Source organism: Pholis gunnellus, assembly GCF_910591455.1.
Source record: "Pholis gunnellus genome assembly, chromosome: 14".
Lineage (NCBI taxonomy): Eukaryota > Metazoa > Chordata > Actinopteri > Perciformes > Pholidae > Pholis > Pholis gunnellus.
This window is the reverse complement of record NC_136541.1, coordinates 8,695,202-8,711,686: the sequence shown is the minus strand read 5'-3', so window position 1 is coordinate 8,711,686 and position 16,485 is coordinate 8,695,202. Positions and strand designations below refer to the sequence as shown.

Here is a 16,485-nt window from a genome sequence, read left to right as displayed (position 1 = left end):
CTGCAAGACATAGATATAATCATGTTTAGTCAATAAGTCATGTAATGATAATTTCACGTGTGAATGTATTTCACAATCAGGTGACAGACGTCTTCCCTTTTAAAAGGCACGTGTTTGAAGAAAATTCTGTAAGCTCAAATGTATCGAGACAGATTGAACGCATTTTGCTTTCTTTATTCACTGTACTTTCTTTGAGAGGTGTGACATAAGAAGAGTAAATGCAACACCTAAATGACTTGTCTTTCTTTCTCTTTTTTTGCATTGAGAATCTGCTGAGAAGTTGTGAAGAGTGGCGAAGTTGTGGAGAATGTCGCCCTCAAGTGGCCACTTCTCTACTGAAAGAAGGACATCATACGCTTCGAATCAACTGAGAAAAACGTTGACAAAACCTGCCAGAGGTCAATCTCAGAGGAGTAAAACTTGAGGTAAAATTACCATGTATGTGATATCCTTAGAGAAGGCTGCAAGTTTGAATGCCTTCAACAATAACAGGTACAATTTGGCTCATGTTGATGTTTATTCTTGCCTCAACAACTACTGTTGTGGTGTCCTGGAGTAAGGCATTAAGGCCCAAATGTTCCAGTGGAGCTGCAAATTAAAAGCATTAGATGTAGCAATAATAGTAATAATAATGTTAAAAAAATAGGGTGGACTGCTGAAAACAAGCACTCAAGATTCAGCAAATCCATTAAAAAAGGGCCAGGGCAGAGTCAGTGGCACATACGTTACCATGAAGATATATCTTATGTGCAGCTAGTCTGCTCCAGACCAGAATCACTGCCAAGCTCATTGTGTTTTTTACAGTTATTCCATGTTCCTATGTATGTATTTTGCCTTATTAGACTGCATTAAATACCACAGGTACATATTGTCATTCAGTTAAGTACTCTTATGATTTTAACATTGTGAACATTATCCTTTTTATAATTATTCATGTCATAGTCATCGTTACTGTTGTTATGTTTAACAGAATTCACATACTGTCAGACGTACTGCGCACACTCAAAAATAAAAAGAATCGGCAGAGATGAAAATCAAATATAAAATAAAGTGCAGGACCTAGATATGTAGCTAAAGAGAAAAGCACTGAGGAAATCAGAAAGAAAAGTATGATCATTTTAATGCACACTGTAAGCATGTCATGTCATGTAAGCAACAAAATGTATTAATCATTGTTATTTAGATATATTTATTTATGTATATATACGGTTAGTAAATGTATATTTTCAGGCTACTTACGCGTTCAGACAGTCCACTATTGTCTGCCTGATTTCCTTTTTTACGTATTATTTGCGTCTTTGAAATCTTCCTTTAGTAGCTGTTGCCCAGTTTAGCATAAAATCTGTGACTTTCAAGAAAGCTGTGAAGGGCACATGTATCCGAATAACTAAATTCTGGCTCAACTTGAATCTGGTTTAATCTAGTTGCACCTCCTCAACCTGGCTTGGCCAACGTGAAAAGTATAAAGCCAGGATACACTGACTAGACTAGTTCAAGCCTCGCTTTTTCTGTTATACTGGATTTCTTAATACTGCTTTTGTGAAATAAAACAAATTTCCGTGATTAACACAACGATCTCTGAAATAAACTGGTTTCCTTTAAACCCTGAGCAGACTCTCAGACACTCTTACTTTATTAGTGGAGACCTCCCTACCTGAAGAAGTAGGTGGTACTTGAGGACTCTCTGCATCGGGACAACCAGCAGGTCCCTCAGAGTAAACTTCCCATTGTTGGCTCTCTTTGAGCACTCCTGCAACAAACACAAGACACATATTTATAACAGCATGAGCGATGATGCGTCACTATCCGGATGACTTGGGTGTTACTGGAACGGGTCAACCAAGAGACAAAACAGTGTTCATTGTTGTCATGTGAAATTGGGTATGGAATATGTTTGTATCTTATTCTGTATCTTATTCTGTTAAAGTTTTTCAAGTTTCTTAAAGCTGGATAGAACAAGATACATAATGCAATAAAACATGTAATGTAATGTATGTGTAGTGCACAGAATTAACACTAGGAGCCGCTGGCAAACATGATCTCTGTACAATGTGGTGTGTGTACATGTGGGTTATTCAGGTGTCTCACCTCGAGCTTTAGACGGACATCCTCTTTCTCTTTGCAAATGAGGTCTAACACAGCAATGGCGATCTCCACCTGACTGCAGTATATCCCATAAATGAGCAGTCTACAATGCAGAGGAAAGACAGGGGAGCCATTGATGAGTGGTGATTTGGAGAAAAAGTACAGCCAGTGTGTGTAGAGAGCCAGTGAGCGAAACTGTGCTTACTCAAAATTAGAAAGCGTAACTCGTAATATGTTGCAATCATGTTGCTCGTGATAAAGATGGTATCAAGGGATTCTCTGATAAAGAACCTGTTGCAAGACAGTCATCTAGATTACATCATGATATGAAGAGAAGAGAATTTGTAGTACTTTCAGTTTGACCCTGAAATTGATAGAGAACTGGAATAGAGAAAACCGCATAAGATCTGAGACTTTTAAAAACACACACATAGCAACATGTTCATTCTTGTCATATAATTCAAACGTATAACTGACAAAGGGCTAACAGCCGGTGTGCAGCAGGATGGATGCACAACTGACATTGTCACGTCTGTCGTAGTATTGCAAGACAATGTATTCCAATGTATTGACAGAGAATTGTAGGAGGAAAGTACAGTGATATAGTGAACCTGTACACTGAGACATAACTCCACAAAAAGGAAAGTACATTTAGGGAGATGCCACTGCAGTTGCAACTTACATACTTTCCTTGCAACCTAACAATAAATGTAGATGGATGTTTTCATGAATACCTCTCTTTGTAGCTGATGAAAATCTGGTAGAGATTTAAGGCATTTTTGTTTAAGATGGAGTCCTGCACGTCGACCATCAGGTTCTTGTGAACTTTAACCAGGTCCTGCATTAGAGAGAGAAAAAAAAAAAACATCAGTACCTGGATATGAACATTTCATTTCCATGTCATGTGACGAGAAGGGAAACTTGTGGGACTTACTGGAATGTTGACAAAAACTTTGTCGATTTCAGCCGCAGAGAAAAATTTCCTGAGAGGGTTCAGGAAATACTGGAGACAGAAACAATTGAACACCTGAATGAAACATAGCAGCGCCTCTCCTCAGATTCTTTCACTAACTGATGTTTCAACTGGAACCGGTGAACCATTTGAAATTGTCATAATAATAATAATAATAACAGTGCACATATATGGTGCACATATACAGAAACAAATAACAGACATCTCATTAGATAGTCAGATAACAGGGCCATAGCAGTGCAATTTAAGATGAAGATTATAACTGGGACTTTCCAGATATGCCCCTTTTAAAATTACATTGAAAAACTAGTTTGCCGATTTATTTTTTCCCCACAGATTTATGAATTTAAAACAAAGAAAACCATGTGTTTTTCATGGAACAACATGTGATCTCGGTGCGCTATAGAACAGTAGGATGTTTACGTATGAACCTTCTCGATGGACTCCAGGGTCTCTGTGTATTTCTCCTCCGTCTGTTTGATCTCTGTGAGACAGCAGCTCCGGACGTCCACCTCTGCCTGCTTCTAGAAAGACGCACACCTTAGAAAATGTTGCCTAAACTTTACTATCTTTCCTTTTGTTTATCTGCAGACACTGGAGAATATGCAGTCAGAATGCTCAAATTCAACATCTGTATTCAGATTACATCACCACTAATTATTTATAGACAACAGTATTTTTAAAGCAGCATGCGCACACTTCCTCCTGTGTGCATCAAACACGGCAATAATAACTCTGAGATCCCCGCTGAGTTCCACTTCTGCAGGTACAGGCGATAATAATAATTGTAATAATAATAATTTTTAACACAAATCAGGGAATGGGAAGAATTTCCCTCTGGTTTGCATTTCGTCTATTTTTTGTCAAACAATAGACTTATTGTTGCTTACCTGTGTAAACATGTGTAGCTGGAGCTGTGAATTGGTTGAGTAAGTGTTAACTCATTAATTCAACACATCACAAAGCACATTGTGAACTGTTTTTGTAAAGGTGCTATATAAAGGTGCTATATAAAAAAGGTGCTATATAAAAGTTATTATTATTAAATTAAATTAAATTGTTACCGAGTATTTTTTACATTAATGCATTGGTACTTTTATTTCAGTTATGAGTCTCCGTACTTAAAGATATCCTGATGTTGAGTACAGAAGAGGATTTCATTCACACAATTGTACAAGGTGAGAAGTTGAAATGTGACATTGTAGGTTATAGTTCCCCTGAAGCCTGTGTAGGTGTGTGAGTGTGTGTGTGTGTGTGTTAGCGTGTGTGTGTGAGCGTGTGTGTGTGAGCGTGTGTGTGTGTGTGAGCGTGACTCATTGCGGTACCAAGGGCGGATGCTGCTCATTCCTCATGAGGTCTTCATAGATCTCTCCATCTGCGGAGTCTTCTTCCAGCCCGTAGACCGCTGCATACAAGTCGTCATCATCATCAGGGGCATTCTCACTATCAGACACACAGACACACACACACAGACACACACATTAACAAATAACTTACTACATTGTGAAAGCTATGGGGCAACAATTTGTGAATAATTGAAACAATATCGTCTTAAATGCAATGTTAAAACCAAAAATACATTTACACAGATATAAACAAAAGGCAACACACTTTCTGTAAAGTGTATATGTGATTAGAAATAGTTTTCTATCATGGGCTGTTCTTTTCATCATATGCATTAACTCATCTTAATCACCGCATGTATTAGATAATGAGAGACATAATGCACAATTCAAAGAAAACATGCTCTGAATATAACTTGAATGTGACATGAAAATAATACAAATACTGGACCTGTTTTACTCATATTTGATTGCCTTATTCGTCTCTAGCTGTCAATCAAATGTGATTGATGTGGGTGGTATGCAAGAACTCAGCAAAAACATGCAGCATTACTCATTCGTTCCCTCTGACAGTAACAGAGAAACGGAGCCAAGCCTTTTACCAAAACATGTGGGTGTCCAGACCCCTGGAGAGCATGGATAACGAGCAGAGCTGGTTCTGCTACAGAGCGAAATAATCATGTTCTATCAACACCAGTAATGGCCCCGCAGAGAGGAGCCTCATACATACTCAATCAAGTCTTCCAGATTATTGTAAATGTCCTCGTCTTTGAGGCTTTCCTCTGTTGGAAATGGCCTGAAAATGACAGCAAAGCAGTGTGAGGGTCAGTGTTAAACAGAAAAATCAATATGAAGAAAATATTATCAATGAGTTGCTTTGGGCAGGAAACTAACTTTTGATGTATTCAAGTGTTTTCAAATATCCAGAACAATTCTAATATGCTTTTGTACAGCAGAAAAGGACACAAATTGGTAACAACTAGTTTGGACAAGTCTTATTGGGGCTACAAACCAAATTTTATTTAGATAGAAATCTGTAACTCGCCCATTATCACATTCAGTGGATGCCGAAAAAGAATTATAGATGCCAAAATAATATAAAAGAATACATAGAACGTTAAAACAATTCCACAAAATGCAAAAGAAAAGTCACAGGCTGATAAACAACATCCTCATTTATGTCTTTTCTGTCTCTGAGGGTATACTCATTTTTTTAAAGAAACATTGCTGACAAAAAGCACACCGAGGATAACTTTATGAAATGTCAAGTGACTGTTTTTTTTGTTCGTTTTTTTAATGTTGGGTAACTTACTTGATTACTCCTTGCTGTGCAATTGCTGTGTAGGAGAGCTTGGATAGTGTGTCCATAACCTGGTAAAAAAACAAAAACAAAAGGTGTGTTAAAATACCTTTTTGAATGGCTCAGAGAGATACAGGCACAAAGAGAGAGCGGGAGAGGGGCAGACAGAGAATGCTATGCTAGTATCATGTCATCAGGAGTTAGTGTAATAAATACACCTCAAATTAATCTCTTTATACATCAATGTTATAAGCACTCCAGCAGCATCTCAACAGGTAGCAACCTCACTGCATCTCATTTCATCTCTCTACGAATACTATCTGACAAAGGCATAAAATATTCCCCAAAAATAGATTTTTCAAATGCAGTGATGGTACAGTTTGTGGTAGCTATTGTGTGCGCAACAACATTTATATGGTTGCGCAACAAGCTACCAACAACTCATTATTTTATCAAATTAACTCGATTAGCAAGAATGCAAGCCACGGTAGCAGCAAAAATATGTCAGAGCAAATTATAGTGAAAACTTAAGTGAGACTTCAACGTTATATAGCAACGTTTGTAATGCGTGTACGTAATAGCATAAAATATGGAGGTAATCTCCATGACGTCACCCACAGGTATCTGAAGAGCCTCTATGAAGCTCTAACTGGTTGGCTCCCCTCCGCCCGACGCCATCTTGGCAGTAACGAGTCAAAAATGTGCATCATCGATGGAACTGAGGCCCAGACGGCGAAGCAGAGTGACAACTAGCAGCTAGCGACCTGATACAGCACCCCACCTGTCACTTAAAGTGGCCGTGCTCTCAATTATGCAGAACTTTAAGCCTTAATATAATGTAAACGGGTAAGTTATATAAAAAGTCATCCCCCTTACAGTTGTAGAACAGCGATGTTAGCTATAGAGACCAAAAACATGTTTTGTGCCAGGCTGTAAACATGTCAAATGCTGTAAAGATGGGCATTTTGACAAGTGGGGTCTATGGGGATTGACTCTCTTTTGGAGCCAACATCAAGTGGCCACTGCTGTTCAAGTGGAACAGCAGTTTTGGGCATTTCTGCATTGGCTTAATTTCTCAGCATTGGAGAAATTGGTGTTTGTAGCCTATGTGTTATATCCTAATGTGATTTGTTGTCTTTTTCTCTTACAGTACAAGTACAATCTGGTTGGCAAAACTGTATTATTATTATTCATATTGGTTATATCATTATTATCATAATATAATTATTATGCCAATAAATAAAATTGAAATGAGACGGACAGCAGACAGAGAGGCAGGGAAAGACACACATGGTCTGCAGGAAATGATCATGCTTCCTCAAACTCAAACTTGCATCTTACTGTTGTGTGTTTGTATGGTTGTGTGTTTGTGGTGGGGGGTGTTTGTGTATGAGATAGAAGTAAGAAGTCTGATCTGCACATCTGTACCGGAACAAGGCTACTACATAACTACACCAATAAACCAATATGCTGAAACCTCTACATGCTGCTTCCATAGCCAATATAAAATATGATCAAAATTACAATTTCATTTTTGTCATATTTGAAGTAAATAAACACATTACAATTTGCATGGGAAAAAGTCCAGTTTTAAAACAAACGTGTATGTACATTAGTACATTAGTTGTACATTTTTGTGCCTGAAGTCTGCTAACACAAATGAAACTGGTAAGCGGAACCGATTTGAATCTGTGCTATAATTATTAGAATTATTAGAATTTTGTTCCTTTAACAGAGTCCTTGCACACTGAACATATATGTATCCACTCAGATACAAGATCATTACTGACCAAACAAATGAACCACATGCTGGGACATATAGCATTGACAGTGTTTATTTAAAAAAAAAACTAATTTCATAATTTCATAGCTCTATCTCCAAATCATGCCCAGACAAACGTAGTCATTTCTTTAGTTGGAATGAAGAAGTTCCAAGTAACAATGCTGCAAATGACTCTCTTCTAGTGAAAGAGGTTAACTAGAACAGCCTGTCTATCTGCAGTCATCTCCTCTTCCTGTGTGAGCGATGGCTGTGGCTTTGGCTAAACCCAGGTGTGCTGGTGACTTGAAAGTCACTACTATGTTTGTAGTATTAGAGACCAGCTTTAAAAAAAAAAATGCTCTGCATCTTCACTAGTTTTTCATGATAGTCGGAACTTTCCTGCAATAAAAAAAAAGAAATCTGCCTTTTAAGTGAGATGATTTCACTTATTTGAAATATATGAAATATTAATATTTACTTGTGTATCATTTTTCCACAACTACCTGAAACACACTCTGGTCCGAAAGGTCTCACAAAGGACATGATCAATTTGATTTCTGTGGCATTTTTGCAAAAGGAAGAATTTATGTTAATCTTAAAAACAAGTTGTTCTCACAGCTGAAGTGTTTGATGATAGTTAAAAGTGTGGCCTGTTTACAAAGTGTGTCTTAAATCCCCAGAGCACCATGAAGCACATGTAGGTAAAGTTGAAACATCGTGTCATTAATCAAATGTGTATGCCTGATGGTTATGTTTTAGCTAAATTATACAAATAGTACTCACACATATTAACAATAAACTACAGGTAAATCTCAAAGGGTCTCATTTAAGCACAAATTGAAGGTGTTTGTTCAATCCGCACAAAAACTCAGCAGTAATTAGTGAGCTTCAGAGGATATTTGGATTTTGTTACTTTCAGACATCTGTTTCCCCCTTTTTCCAGTCTTTAATCTAAACTAAGATGATCGCCCCTCTGCCAGTAACATGTGTACAGGCATGAGAGTGGTATCACTCTTTTTTCATCTTACACAAAAGAGCTATTAACCGTATTTACCAAAGCATGCATCTCTTTCTTCAAGAAGAAAACAAAAAACAGCCATTCAACGTAAAATGTCATTCTCTATTCACAGCAAACATTTGGCTTTTATGGTCAAGGTTGACATGTTATCTTGAGGAAAGAAATAAACACATTTCCGGCCTCCAGGCTGCTGCATGCAGTCAGCGTGGCTGTTAGTGTACTACTGTAAGCCAGTAGTAACTTAGCAGAGGAATGTAGGTTAGAGAGCTCTCATTAGATATTCAGTGGACTAATGCTCAGTCTACGGGCAGAGTTGGCACACCTCAACCCGGGTGGATTAGACTGGCTGAGATTTGAGATGTTCTCTTTTGGATGTTTTCTGGAAAATAGGGAAGAGATTGAGGATTTCTCGTTCGGCTGTACAACCCTTCCTGGAGCCGATCCAACCCAATCGCCGAACCTGCAGACACCCGTATTTTTTTAACTAATAACAAGTTAATGTTGCGACACGATCTTCCCCCTCCGGAAGCTTGATGGGACAACTCTTGAACATGACTGAGATTATGCAGCCCAGCTTGTATGTGCTGTACATATTTGCAGGCAGCACCTCCCATGCGGGATTATCAGCAGCCAGATTAACTGGGAGCTTCTGTAGAGCACAACACACTGAACTGAAAGAAAAGAGTCTGTGTGGTGAAACTGCACGCAAAGCTAAATATGCAATGCCTCACACTTATAGAGAGCATCAATGACCCCTGTCTATTCTCTGCACTAAATTAAGCATTTTAATCATGTATAATATGCCTGACTAAAGGACTCCTAACCCTTTTGCCTGTATTATTATTATTATTTTAATTAAAATGTGCTAACCCGGAGTTCTCAAACCACCTGCGATAGGGTATAAATTATTAAAAATAGATGAAATATCTGCGCTGACAAAATAATTACATTTATAAGAAGAAAATATTGTACATAAGGGGTTGTAGTTTACCCAGATGAAGCTTTTTGTAATGATAATAACACTTTTACAGACTTAATGTTCTCTATTTTAGATATAATAAATATAGTGTATCACTGCATAGATCTCTTTTATCAGATGTACTGAATTATTAATAATATTCAGTACAGATTAATACAAAGAAAATACATTCATACTATATTTCCCCATAGATAACATAGATAAGATGCTCAGGCAACTCATACAGCTCCGAGGCACAGTTATGCACCGAATGCACTGAACCAAGGAAATGAGGCAATAAGGCTGGTTCAGAGTGAGTGTGCTTTCTTCAGTTAAATCAGGCTTCTCTGCTGCGAGAGACCACTGAGTAGCTAGGAGGAGCGCACTACAAACCCACTGACCCGGTAACACTGTTTACACTCTCTGAAACCAGCTCCCACAATAACGCGGCAATAAAACGAAGTCCAGGCGATGGGTGGACACACATTGAAACACACGCCATGCTTCCATTTTCTACAATCTTCAGATGTAGATTGCAAATGATGACAGGTCACTTGTTAAAATTATTTGTAGTAAAAAATGTAATAAATTAGATACATTTTTTTTTATCGCTACTGAATAACTGCAGCTGCAGAACCAGGATTTGATGTAATATGATAAGAAATTGTTTCTTTTGATGTATCTGAGCAGTTTTTTCACACAGCATTATATTTTCAGACACCATTATGTGATTTATGCAAGAAGAGTTTTGGCAATACAATGATAATTTGCTAGTTTTTAACACAATTTTAACACAATAGTCCTATTGTTTCAAACTAAAACATCTGAACAATGTAGAAGAACATTAAAATGAACTATTTATTAGGCAGAGAGCCAATGTGCTCCCTCAAACTCTTTTCCCTGTAAAACAGCTTGTAAAAGTCAAGTGTTATATCCGGAAAAGCTTGAATACTTTCCTTAATCATTGCAAGGGAAAGAGAACAGAAAAGACCAGAAGAAATATGTGCAATGTTGAAGAATATCACCATATGTGAAAACATGGATGAGGGTGTTACCTTTCCAAAGTCTCGAACATCAAAGAGGTCGAAGGCTTCAAATAAGTCATTTTTCTTCATCCCAAACACCTCAAAGCAAGAAGTCAGGAATGTACGAATGTTCTTCAAGCACAGGAACTGTAAAGGGCAAAAATGGACACATCATTTAGTATGCCTTGTCTCTGTATAGCACTTACTGAAATGTGGACCTTCTTCTATTTGCTAGAATCATCTTAAAATATCCATTGGATTGGTCATAACTCTAGGAATAACTTCTATGGGTCAGTCCCTCCAAACCATGAAAAATGAGTAAAGAAAAAACATATTTTAGTTGTACCTAGCCATGCAGATAGTTTTCGTTTTCACACACTACATTTTTTTCTTTTTGCTGTTAATGAGAATGTGAGGCACCTGAAACAGATGCAAAATTAAAGAACCAATAAAACCCATGTCTCATGATTTCTCAATGCTCACCGCGCTGCAATAATACTTTGTATAATTGGCATTTCTTCACAGAAACAGTGTCCCCCATCCGTTTTCATAGAGAGTATTTTTTCCAAAAGTCCCTTTAAACTGCTGAACTTTTGATCGCATGGCCTATGGATTAACCAGAGTAACAGCGCAATTGTTTCTGGAAAGAGACATTGCTGTTTAATGTCTTAAATATGTTTAATGCCTTCAGCATCACAAATAAGCATAAAACTTACGTGCCTCATGTCATTTAAAAGAAGCAACCATTTAAGTCTGTTTAACCTTAATAAACCGACATCAACACTATAATGCGGGACAGAGAACTTGAAGCTGTCTTATTAAAAGTGAAGGTGAACAACATACAGCAAACTGAAAGTGAAAACATAACGTTCTACAGTGCCAAGATGAAACCACAAAACATGTGCTCTTTCGGTGTCACTTCCTAATAGGATGTGTGTCTCTGTGGGAAAAATGGAGTCAAAGAACAATCATAAAGAAAATGTGCTTATGGCTACGGGTTCAAGCGAGGGACAAATGCTGTACAGATGCTTCTGGAAAGAAAACACCCAGTAAAGCGTTCAAACAGTAAACAACTGCACCGACATCATTTTTCCCTTTTGCACATTATTAAGTGATGACTAAACAAGAGTCAGAGTTGATTCTTGAGACTCGATAGGCTCCTTTTTATCACAGCAGCTCATCGTGGAGACGCCTGTAATCACTCCACCGCCCCCCTGGGGCATTGTGTGTCTGCAGAGGAAGTGCATGAACATGATGGCTTTGCACCACTCCTGATTACAGTCACAGCCCCTGGTACATATTCACTTTCTACTTTGAGAATAAACTCAGCACCCTTGGCTTTACAGACACACACACACACACACAATAAAAGTGCAGGTCTTCCTTGGCACGGTATGTTTATATAGATTGAAGGGGGGTTAATGTAGGGTGGATTGATACTGTTTTTAGTTGGGAACTTGATCCTGTTGATTTGATAATGCACTATCAAGCTTTTATTTTGTTATTTATAACATTATTTATTATCTTGCGCTCATATACATTGATGTTTAGCAGCACTGATTTGTCTGATGCGAAAGTCTCACTTGAAAGATTTTCTTTGAATATTCCCTTTTTTTCCCATTTTTCGAAAGAATGAACAACAAAAGCAGAGATGACATTGAGAGCCAAATTATTTCAATTGTATACATAAGATTTTACTGTCACACTCTATGTTTTCACTACAGTACACTGCACTCTCTCCTCTAGTCCACTACCTTGATGCCTTTGTTTCTATTTCCAAGATCGTAGGTCAGCAGGGTACAAAGAAAGGGCCATTTCAAATCTGGAGCCCACTGACACACATGCCTTTCTCGAACATATTCAGATGGCCTACAGCTGCAGGCTTTGGCTATTCATTGTTCCCCACATTATGCCCTGGTTTTGCTTTTACAAGCAAGAAGATAAAAGAGTGGATGTGCACTGACAGAGCGCATACACAGCAATGCAGTTTATAAGCACGATAAAATACCCTGCTCGGGAACTGGCTGTTATTTATTACAGAAGCAAAGATTTTCGAAGGACAATCGGTCAGTTTGGCTCGATTTCTCAATTTATTCATGGCAGGATGGTAAAATCAAAGTCTGTGGCGATAAATAAATGTAGAACAACAACCGAAACAAATTTTCTCTTCTCTTTAATCTCTCAGAAACTATTCATGTGAAGTCCACTAAACTTTTGGGTGTGTGTGCTTCATATGATGTTTTTTTTTTACTAATGGGTCCTTTGACCTTATTAAGACGGCAAGATGTTGGAGAGTGTTCAGAGTCTGTCTAGAGGATACGTGTGTCATATGTATCATTTAAGAAGACCTGATGAAGATCTAATCACCTGCAATCTTGCCTGAATGTCGTTGCACAGGAAGTCTTGTTCTGATAGTAACATATTACAAAAGGATTATTAGTGAGTTGAGAGTTTCTTCAAACATCCGTTTCAATTATATCAAGTAAAATGTGTTTTATTACCACATTAAGATTACATTTGTTTGTTTTATTAAACCTATTTTCAACCACTGAGACAACATAGAGATATACCTCGTTTTGAGCTTTTGTTAATAAGTGTAAGAAATCACAAAGTCTCCTAATAGCTAACTACACATGGCTCCAATCTCAGATGCAAGCAAACTATGAGCTGCTGCACACATAAAAGTTCCCTAACAAATGGGTGGATCAAAGCCAGGATTTTATCAGGCCTCTCCTGTGACAGAATGAAGAATCGTGGGTAAGGAGAGGTCAAGCATTGGATCATCCCCTTTGGGTTTTACAGGCTAAGGGACATATAGCGCTACCTCAGTAAATCAAAAAAGCTTGAAGTTAAGATGTTTTAAAAGGACATATAAGCAAAAGGGTATACACAATGACTCACTTTGGACTAATTGTCACAGACGGGTCCAAATGTCAGTTTGGATGGCTCTATGTTCCCAAATTCTGGACTTGAAACTATAATGTGGGTGTGACAGATATGATCAAAAAGCTTTCCTTTATGCTGAAAATCCTCACTATTTTGATAGAGTAACCTAAAGGGAAAACTCACCTCACATACCACATCAAACTTTTAAGAACCCTTGAATAAGGTTTCTTTATGCCAACATGTGCTGTTGCCTGCAGGTGTATTGACAAAACTAAAAATGATATGCATAGATTTTACTTTTTTTTAAATGGTGGTGTGTTTACAGACCTTATGTGGACCTGCTTTTTTTCTTATCACCTACTCATCTTATCCCTAAGATCCCTTATTTCAATTTGTATTCTCTCTTGTGTTGCCTATACTTCATACACAACTCCTTTTACAGTCAGTGTTTAAAAGCAGTATTGACATTGATACGGTTTCTTCCACTAACGCGCTAAATTGTTTCTGGAGCGCCTAATTGTTAAGTAAAAAACACCTAAAATTGACATCTAACACACAATCCAACACACCGTTTTGCTGTTATGGCACGCTCTTAACTCCCATTAATGTCTGGCGACCCTAATTTGGATTCCACAGCAGTTTTGCAGCTCCTCTGTCTGCACACGTTACGACCACAAGTTTGTTTCGAGAGCTGCGCAGAAACGATCAGTCTACCTGTGACATCTGCGGCCTGAGATTGATCTCCTTCAGGTTGATCGTGTGAGGTCTCAAGTTGTTCAGCAGTTGGCAAAGCAGCACCCCGTCCCGCAGGGTTTGCGCCAGGTCGAACACCTGCGCCGTGTCCGCGATCACCCGGTGGTTAGCGGGCAGCACGTTGCAGCTGATCAGCCACATCGCACATTGCCTCCAGTACTCCATGTTTGTCGTTAATGTCGAATGGAAAAACTTTGTCCCTCTTTTAAGCCTGCGCGCGGCATGATAGCTGCGCTCAGCGCCGTCCGCTCGTCTCTCCGACCTCCAGCATCGCCTCTGGAGGACGCGGAGAGCTGCAGCAGTTTAAGAGCGCTGCATGTGGTGGGCTGCCAACCCTCTCCGGCTGCGTGAACTTCCCGCTTCCTTCTTCTGTGATATTTCCACAGAGGTGGTCGTAGAATAAATGTTGTATTTCCCCTTACTTCTGAAATGAGTCGTCAGTGAAACAAGCCCTGTAGAACCCGGTCTTTGTGAAACTTCTAATGTTTTTTTAGACATTACAGACGGTGTTTAATCAACGCAGATTATTTCCACGTTTGATTTTTATGCAAAAGTGAACCCGATTTCAAGGTTAAAATGTGCATGTCTTGATACAGTTTTTAAACTTTATGTACGAAGCTCCTCCAGCTCTTGGCAGCAATTAAAACATTTCACATTGGTGTATTAATGTTGGTTTCATTGTATCTATGTGGCTCAAACTAATTATTATTTCAATTATTTCTGAATGAATGTTCTATAAACTCCAAAAATGCCCATCACATGTTCCAAAAAAAAAACAAAATAGGAAATTTATAGTATTATAAAGAAGATAAAATCATCAAATCAGTAGTTGACGACTTGCTTGATAAATTACTTGATCAGCAGATTATTAAAATTGTTGGCAGATAGTGTTTTGTTGGTCGACTAACTGGTTAAAAGACTAAAAACTTCTGCACTTTTTTTATTACTCACACATATTTTTATTCTGAAAAACTCTGTGTGTTACATATTAATCCTTTCCCCTCACAGTCTTCCACTCTCAGCTGACATTCCATGTGGATTATAAACAGCTTTGACAGGTGACTATGAGTTCTTTGTGCTGTGTATAGCTTGTGTTTCTATAAGTTAGATAGTAAATAATCAAGGGATCTAACAGGGACAGGGAGAAGGACATCCTCCTTGCATGGGATTTACTATAGATCACTGTCATTAAGCCCATGACATAAACACAGGAAGGAAGCTGGGGGATCCCATCTTGTTTTACACTGAGTGACGGAGCCAGATGTTTCCTCAGACAATGAGCAAGCTCATGAATTTGTACTTGTATAAGAGTAAGCTAAGCAGGAAAACATGCTCTCTTTATTACTTAAATACAAAAAAAACACTAAAATACAATTCAAATACCCACCCGATGTACTGTCTACATCAGTTAAGATCCCTACAAATTAATTGAGGTCAGTCTCTGCCATAGCTGCAGCACTCTCTTAGAGGGATAAAAGCTATGGGTAAAACACATAAGAGTACTGCTTACACAAACACCATACAAAACAAACACCTAATGTATTGTCAGATTTACTAAGTCGTGATTTGTTCTGACACCTAGGTTAGATAAGAACTGGTTAATTGGACATTATTAATAGAAGGAAGAAAAATGTAGCATTGACGGTAGACAAGTTGCTCAGGGGCCCAGCAGCTCCAACTCTGAGCCGCCCTTTAGCAACACAACAAAATGAGTGACATTTTTTTTAAAGCTACTCTAATCAACATTTTGGTTGGTTGCAATGAAAATGTACAAAGAAAAAAAAGACTGCTTACCTTTCCATGGCAACTTTATAAGGTATAATATGGCAATGCCTAGTTTACAAGTGGCTAAAGAAATCTATAAAGCAGGTTTAAGACAAGGCTATTGTATTGCTTCATCACACTGTCCTGTCTTGAAGACGGTGAGAAGGTCTAGTTTACTTTAAAGAACATAATTATTATGTTTTGTGCAAATATTTTCTCATATTCCTGAATCAATGTATACCTACAATATTGCTCAGAGAATGGGACGAAGTCCCCAGGGGCCGCTGAGCCATAGCCAAGTAAAATAAATGATGCAAATAGTTCATTAAGAAAGTAAATTCTAAAGTGATGAATTAAAATGGTCAGTTAAATTAAATGAGTCACTTAAACTTCACACTTGATACTATAGCGTTAAACAATGGTGATCTATATTATTTATTATTATTAATAATAACATCATTATAGGTATTAGTAGTAGTATTAGTAGTAATAGTAGTAATATTATTGTTATTATTATTTTGCCTCGCGCGTCTCGTCTGTAAACTTCCGGAAGAAAAAAAAACGAAGCGAGCACGACACCGGAAATGGAGCCCCAAAAAAAGAAACTGAACCGTCAAA

At 38.0% G+C, this 16,485-nt stretch overlaps 1 protein-coding gene across 1 annotated transcript in view; it reads right to left on the bottom strand.

Moving 5' to 3' along the window:
* The window catches only part of LOC306706709 (guanine nucleotide exchange factor VAV3-like), a gene marked incomplete at its 5' end in the record, with an annotated part of 40,967 nt that extends 26,699 nt beyond the window's left edge, over positions 1-14,268 (bottom strand). The window contains 10 exons of the mRNA XM_079173873.1: positions 1,655-1,750; positions 2,089-2,188; positions 2,820-2,923; positions 3,020-3,088; positions 3,490-3,582; positions 4,384-4,501; positions 5,132-5,197; positions 5,714-5,772; positions 10,495-10,611; positions 14,065-14,268. Of these exons, the coding sequence (XP_079029999.1) occupies positions 1,655-1,750; positions 2,089-2,188; positions 2,820-2,923; positions 3,020-3,088; positions 3,490-3,582; positions 4,384-4,501; positions 5,132-5,197; positions 5,714-5,772; positions 10,495-10,611; positions 14,065-14,268 (1,026 nt within the window). The remainder of the gene's footprint in view (positions 1-1,654; positions 1,751-2,088; positions 2,189-2,819; positions 2,924-3,019; positions 3,089-3,489; positions 3,583-4,383; positions 4,502-5,131; positions 5,198-5,713; positions 5,773-10,494; positions 10,612-14,064) is intronic.
* Between the last annotated feature and the right edge of the window lie 2,217 nt (positions 14,269-16,485).